General features: G+C 41.6%; 1 protein-coding gene across 1 annotated transcript in view; it reads right to left on the bottom strand.

Annotated features, from left to right (window-relative positions):
* The window catches only part of APAF1 (apoptotic peptidase activating factor 1), a 100843-nt gene that overhangs the window by 4357 nt on the left and 89248 nt on the right, over positions 1 to 7238 (bottom strand). The window contains exons 25-26 of the mRNA XM_006773338.2: positions 6117 to 6242; positions 2939 to 3085 (exon numbers count right to left, since the gene is read on the bottom strand). Of these exons, the coding sequence (XP_006773401.1) occupies positions 2939 to 3085; positions 6117 to 6242 (273 nt within the window). The remainder of the gene's footprint in view (positions 1 to 2938; positions 3086 to 6116; positions 6243 to 7238) is intronic.

The following is a 7238-nucleotide window of genomic DNA, read 5'->3' as shown; positions in this document are numbered from 1 at the left end:
TTCGCCTCCCTGCATTGTGCCTACATATGCAAATTAACCGCCATCTAGTTGTCAGTTAACTGCCATCTGAGTTGGCAGTTAATTTGCATACAGCCCTGATTAGCCAATGAAAAGGGTATCGTCGTACGCCAATTACCATTTTTCTCTTTTATTATATAGGATGCTTTACATGTATTAATTCTTTTAATGCTCCCAACCCTGAGGTCAAAATTATTGTGCCCATTTTACAGATGAGAAAACAGAGGCACAGAGAGTTTAATAATCTTGTGATTAATAAGATCATTAACTTAACAAAGCTAATGAGTAGCAGAGTCAGGCTTTGAACTCGGGCAGCCTGCCCCAAGGTGCCCTCTCCTGACCATCACACTCTGCTGCCTCTAAGCAACAGCAAACCTGCATTTACCTCCCTGTATTCTACATTTCAAACCAGCCTTTCTCCTCAGGAGTATGAATTAATGCGGATTTCTTGTCATTCTAACAGTATACATGCCCTGTGGCATAACAAAGGTAGACAGCTCAATTATATCATTTTTAACTTAGAAATAGGAACAATTTTGAAAGTTAAGAGCATTTTAGCTACTGGATACCTACTTTATCTTATTGACATTCAATTTATGCAACTTGGATTCTAAAGTAAACAGACTCAAAAGGCCCATTTTCTTGGACACTAGAGCAGCTGCTTCTTTTTACATTTAATTTGCTCTGTGCTTTGGAGAGTCTCATTACCAAGCTGGGTAGATGCAGGCTGGGCTGCATCATAATCAGCTTAACCAGAGGGAAGAGCAGCCTGATTGTCACTTAAATAACAGAGACTGAATATACAGGGTAAAGGTTCTTCCACCCATGAGGCATAACCCCTGCAGCACAGCTATCTTACGCTGCGGCTTTGTTTCAAAGTTCCCCAAGAACTCTGGAAACCTGGTCATTGATCTCTATCCCATCTTGTAAGCCAGGCTCATGAACATGGACGAGCCTTCGAGGGCACCCAGAGCATCAAGTGACATGGTCTCTAGAAGCTCTGTGCCAAAGCAGCTTTTAGCAGTTAATAAAGATCAAGATTCCCAGCTCCCAACACAAATAGCAATGCCGCTCTTCTCAGCATCATCCTCGAAGCAGTAAGGGGGAAGGAGTGGTGACAGCCTCACAATCCCTAATAACTAAATAAAGGCAAGCCCCAAAAAAGTATAGGTTAATGCAACATCTTGCAAACAGCATGGGATTTTTTTTAAATCTTTTTTATTGATTTCAGAAAGGAAGGGAGAGGGAGAAATAGAACATCAATGATGAGAGAGAATCATTGATTGGCTGCCTCCGGCACGCCCCCTACTGGGAATTGAGCCTGCAACCTGGGCATATGTGCCCTTGACTGGAATCAAACCTGGGACCCTTCAGTCCACAGGCAGACACTCTCCCCACTGAGCCAAACCGGCTAGGGCAACAGCATGCTATTTTAAATGCACACTTGTAAAGGGACCATATGTACATCCTTTCATAGAACTAAAAACCGCCCTCTTATTTACCGTTTTTATAAACTAGGTTTTTATGTGGAGTAAAATTACAATTACATAGGTCCCGTGTAACCAAAAACTTCATTCGTGCCAATATTTTTTAACATCTACATTGTGTTAGACAGAATCATCTCCTACACTTGAATGTATTCAGTCAGAGATAACAGTATCATAAAATCTAACGTATTAGGGAACTATTGTAAGTGGTCAGTACGCTACTCAGTATCATCTCCATTTTCTAAGTAAACCACTATTCAGAAGCCTCCCCTCAGCATCCCCCTCCACAGGAAGCCTCTGCTAACTCCCAAAGGTAGAACTGTTCTCGCCTCTCCTCGGGGCTCCACTGTCCATATGCAAACAGATCAGAACCCCTCTTACACTTCAGAGATGTTGTTTGTTTACTGTCTGTCTGCTCCCCCCATAGACTGCACGCCACCAAAGGCAGGAAGCACAGAGCAGTGTCTCGGCACACAGTGGCATTTAACACATCCTTATTGAGGGGACGGATAAACAGATGCAAGCACCAAAAAATGACCCCGAGGCACCACAACACACAGCCTTGGCCACAGTGGTCACTCATAGTAAGTTTGTATACAGCAACTTATTAACTGCACAGTTTTAGGAAAGTCACCATTCTCCATGAACATCAGTTTCCTCATCATACACCAAATATAGTAACATTCAGCCCTCAAAAAACTGGCTGAGGAGATGATGTAAGTAAAGCATTTTGTAAACTATAAAACAACTAGCGGCCCAGTGCACAGATTCATGCACAGGTGGGGTCTGGCTGGCCCTCCCCGATGGGGGCCCATCAGCTGGGTCAGTGGGGGGAGGGGCTGTGGGCAATTGGCCGGCTGGCCCTGCCCCCGATCAGGGTGTTGGGGGCTGATTGGGGGCCGGGCCAGCCAGGAGGGGGGGTTGTGGGGGGGCCATCGGGGCATGGATCAGGCTGGTTAGCTGCCACAGTGCACGTCATAGCCACTGGTCGTTCCACTGTTCTGGTCGCTGGGCTTTTATAGATATAGATATGCTCCTGCTATTATTAATACTACTACCACTGCTGCTAATACTTCAGAAAATTTCAGAAAAGTGTTTAAAGACTTTCAACCAAAATAGTTAATAATTATGAGAGAGAAAATAAAACTAAGTTGAACACCCCACTCTCTAGTCATTGTGATCCTCTAAGACTTAGTACAGGGGAGTGTGAGCTCTGGACTGAGAACATCCCCCACACTGCCAACAGAACTTCCAACAGATGTGACGAAGGTGGCCTTGCACCTCTCAGCCTCGTCACTGCATAACAGGATAATAGGAATTGCCCTTGCACTCTGTCAGGTTATATGAGGACACACTGAGAAACAGGAAGTGAAAACAGTTTGCACAGTAGGATACAGGCTATTCTTTTCTTTCAGTCTTCAATGAACTCTTACCTTAAGGTAGCCTCCAGCAGAGACCAGCATTTTGCTATCTGGAGAAAAGCAGAGGTCGGTCACCCAGCCCCCATGGGTAGCAGCTCCCTCTTCTATGGATATCGGAGCACACAAATGAAGAAGCGCACCGCTTGAAACATTCCATATCTACATAAACATGATACAATTCATTAACAGGGCTGCCCAGAAATTCTTTATAAATAGCTACCTCATCTGAAACATATTTGGAAATCTTTCTTAAAAATGTAATTACAATTCAATGATACCTTAGGGATTTTTTTAGATTGAGTTCTCTCTTGTTCAAATTTTTTAAAAACACTAATTATACCACAAATGTATTACTTACAATATTTATCATTAACTGTACTCCCAAAAGTAAAACAAAAGGACTTAGAGTGATTGATTAGAATACTGTGACTCTCTTCATTTAATAAAAAGAGAATAATGGGAGAAAAAAGGAATAAACAAAAAAGACGTAGCATATAAACTACCTCAAAATAAAAACAACAACAAAGAAATGTCACCCCAACAAATTATTTAAAAAAATAATTCTACTCTAAGATTAACCACTAAAATGTTGGCAGATGTCATTCAAATATGTAAAGTGTATATATTTTAAACACGAAGTCAAAAAAATCTAGAAGTCCTAATAAGGTTCTAAATATACATGATTATTTACTAGGCTCTTATAAACAACCCAATTACTTACAGATGTTAATATCCCCATTTATTTCAAGTGACACTTAATACATAAGCAGTACTCTAATTTTTCAAAGAAATGCATATCAGATTTTTTTTTTAAAAAGCCCGACCGGGCCGAAACCGGTTTGGCTCAGTGGATAGAGCGTCGGCCTGGGGACTGAAAGGTCCCAGGTTCGATTCCGGTCAAGGGCATGTACCTGGGTTGCGGGCACATCCCCAGTAGGAGATGTGCAGGAGGCGGCTGATCGAACTCTCTCTCTCCTCGGTGTTTCTATTAGCCCTGGCTGGTGTCGCTCAGTTGGTTGGGCATGGTTCTGTGCCCCTGAGGGTTGCCAGTTTGATTCCTGGTCAGGGAACATACCTGGGTTGTAGGTTTCATCCCCAGTCAGAGAGAGTATGCAACCAATTGATGCTTCTTTTTCACAGCTCTTTCTCTCTATCTCTTCGTCTCTCTGTCTCTCTCTCTCTCTCTCTCCCTTTCTCTCTCTCTTCCTCCCTTCCTCCCTCTTTCTAAGCATGTCCTCAGGTTGAGGATTTTTAAAAAAAAGATTATACAGAAAATAAAGTCTAAATTTTAAAACTAAAAAATAAAAATAAAAATAAAAAGCCCGACCGGAATGGCTCAGTTGACTGCCAGTTTAAGTCCTGGTCAGGGAACATACCTGGGTTGTAGGTTTCATCCCCAGTCAGAGAGAGTATGCAACCAATTGATGCTTCTTTTTCACAGCTCTTTCTCTCTATCTCTTCGTCTCTCTGTCTCTCTCTCTCTCTCTCTCCCTTTCTCTCTCTCTTCCTCCCTTCCTCCCTCTTTCTAAGCATGTCCTCAGGTTGAGGATTTTTAAAAAAAAGATTATACAGAAAATAAAGTCTAAATTTTAAAAAATAGAGGCACTGCCTAGCCAGTGTGACTCAGTGGTTGAGCATTGACCTATGAACCAGGAGGTCATGGTTTGATTCCCAGTCAGGGCATATGCCTGGGCTGTGGGCTTGATTTCCAGTAGGGACATGCAGGAGGCAGATGACTGATGATTCTCTCTCATCACTGATGTTTCTATCTCTCTCTGTCTTTGAAATCTAAAAAAATTAAAAGTAAAAAAATAGAGGCATAAAAAAATCAAAAAGAATTATATGGAATCTAAAATAGTCAAACTCACAAAATCAGAAAATAAAATGATGATTTTCAGGGGCTAAGAGGAAGAGAAAATGGGGAGGTCAAAGGTTACGAAGTTTTTTATACAAGATATATATACTGTATTGGGTATTAAAAATTTGCTCAGAAGAGGGTAAACCTTATGTTAAGTGTTATTACCACTCACAAAGAAAATAATAATAATAAAGAGGATGGGAGGGAACTTTGGGATGTGATGAATATGTCTAGGGCCTGATGGTTGTGATGATTTCAAGGGTGAATATATATACCCAGACTCATTGAACTGTATAGATTAACTATGTACAGCTTTTTACATGCTAAGCATACCTCAATAAAGTAATATTACTGAATGAATGATAAATCAACAAATAAGGCCATAAAATTACCCAAAAAAAAGAATCAAATGGAAAAGCTCATTAGAAAGAATTCCGTAAGATATACTATAGAGAGGCAATTTTTTCCTCCAGGGTTTCTGAAAAATGAAACATCGCCTCATAACCAGTAAAGGAACCCCCCTTTCATCCAAGATGAAAACTGAGAGCAAAATGAATGTCCCACACAGCCACTTCAGCTGGCATGGCATTTATGAGAACGGCGTAGAGAAGACTGGTTACTTAGTGCTCAAGCAGGAGAATCTCCTTGTTCCTGGAAAGCCTATCTGGTAACGCCTGCCAACTGCAGACTCTCTCATTCTTCTGCATTATAGACCTACTCCTTGAATTTCAAATTCTTTTTTTTATAAAAAAGAAAAAGAAAAAAAAACAAGACTCTCCTCGAATATACTGGTTACCATAGCAGCCATCCCCAGTGCCCAAACCTTTCCCATCAAGTGCCCACTCCTTCTAACAACCAGAGGCAGACAGCTCCATGAGGCCTGCCATAGGCCACACTGTAAAACTTGACTGTCTAATGGGTATGATGCTAAAGAGATGTTTTCTTTCAGTGCTGAAAACAGCAAAATATGCAATTCATTTATAATCTAGATAATGACTTGCGAAATTATTTTCCCCAAGTTCTGCCACTAAAAACAACCTTTGGTTCAGGTCCAAAAATTAAGATGACTCATTTTCAAGATAACAGCAGAGAACCAACTGCAAATAACTAGGGCATCTGCCTCCTCACCTACATAGGTAATGCTTCGCTCTAAATTGAATTCTTTCTGCAATAGAGTGCAGCTGGGAACACAACATGCACAGAAAAAAACAAAGAACCCATCCATCCAGAACCCAGCGCTTCCCGGTCCCATTAACAAAGGTCCCCAGTGTGGTGCAGGGAGCTTGGCCCAAGCTACACGAAGAGCAGTGCTTCACATCGCAAACACCCTACCCTGATTTCCCCATTGTCATCTCCAGTCGCCAACAAGGTGCTGTCCACAGAGAAGGCAGAGCAGCGCACACAGCCTTTGTGGCCCTTCAATTCATGAAGAGGGGAAAGGAGCTCAAAACTCCAAATCTGGAAGGCAATTAGAATTGTTTAGCAACAGTAAATACATTCAAAATAAGCATCTGCAAACCCTGTCTTGAGTATTAGTTAACCACAAACTTGATCATATGGAAGTTCATAAACCTTTTGAAAGGCCCAAGTTCCCACTTGTAACCTTGTTCCTTGTTGAGTTTTCCTTTAATTATTCAAATTAACTTCAGCTCAAGGATCAAGGTTCTTAACTTTAGATATAGAAGAAAGAACAGTGAATGAGTAAAGACCAATCTGTGTGTATAGCTCCACTATTTACTAGTTCCTTGTGGCCTACGACAATACACATAAGTTGCTGTTGCTTTAATTTCTGCATCTGTAAAATGGGGACCAAAGTACTGATGATGTGAAGATTAAATGAGATAATAGAGTGACATTCCTAGCACAGGGCCTAACATATGACAAGAGTTCTTTAAAGGTTAGTCACTATAATACCCTACAACCTGGCAGTCAAATAAAGTTCTTTCTTTCCAATATTCTCCCTTATGATCCTGTCATCGCCATTCAACAAGCATAGACTGAAAACTACCATCTTCCAAGCACTGTGAGCTAAGATCTAGTGATACGAAGATGAACTGGATATAGCCCCTATCCTAGAAAAGTTTGTAATTTAATCGGAACGCTAGCTTATGAATGGCTAAGTGAACACTGGTATGAAGTAAATGCTCTAATAAATGTGAAAACATGGAATGGGCATACTGAGGGTGAAGCAGCTAATCTTGCCTGAGGGCAAGGAAAGGGCTCACTGAAGAGTGGGCACCAAATCTAGGTATGGAAGAATGAATCAAAATGCTTCGGGGTGAAAAGGAATAGAAGGTTGTGTCAAGCCACAGTTATAGCATGCACAAAAAGTTGGAGGGAGAAGCAGCCTGGACAGAGGGAACAATGGTGGTGAGGGCCTGGGCCGGGGGGGCAGGGGCGGGCTAGAAGGGGTCAATGGAAGGGGGGGCATTCATAATACTTTTAACAACAAAG

The sequence above is a fragment of the Myotis davidii genome, unplaced genomic scaffold, assembly GCF_000327345.1.
Source record: "Myotis davidii unplaced genomic scaffold, ASM32734v1 scaffold267, whole genome shotgun sequence".
NCBI classification, from domain to species: Eukaryota; Metazoa; Chordata; class Mammalia; order Chiroptera; family Vespertilionidae; genus Myotis; species Myotis davidii.
Note: the sequence above shows the minus strand (reverse complement) of the source record. Positions and strands in the feature narration are given on the sequence as shown.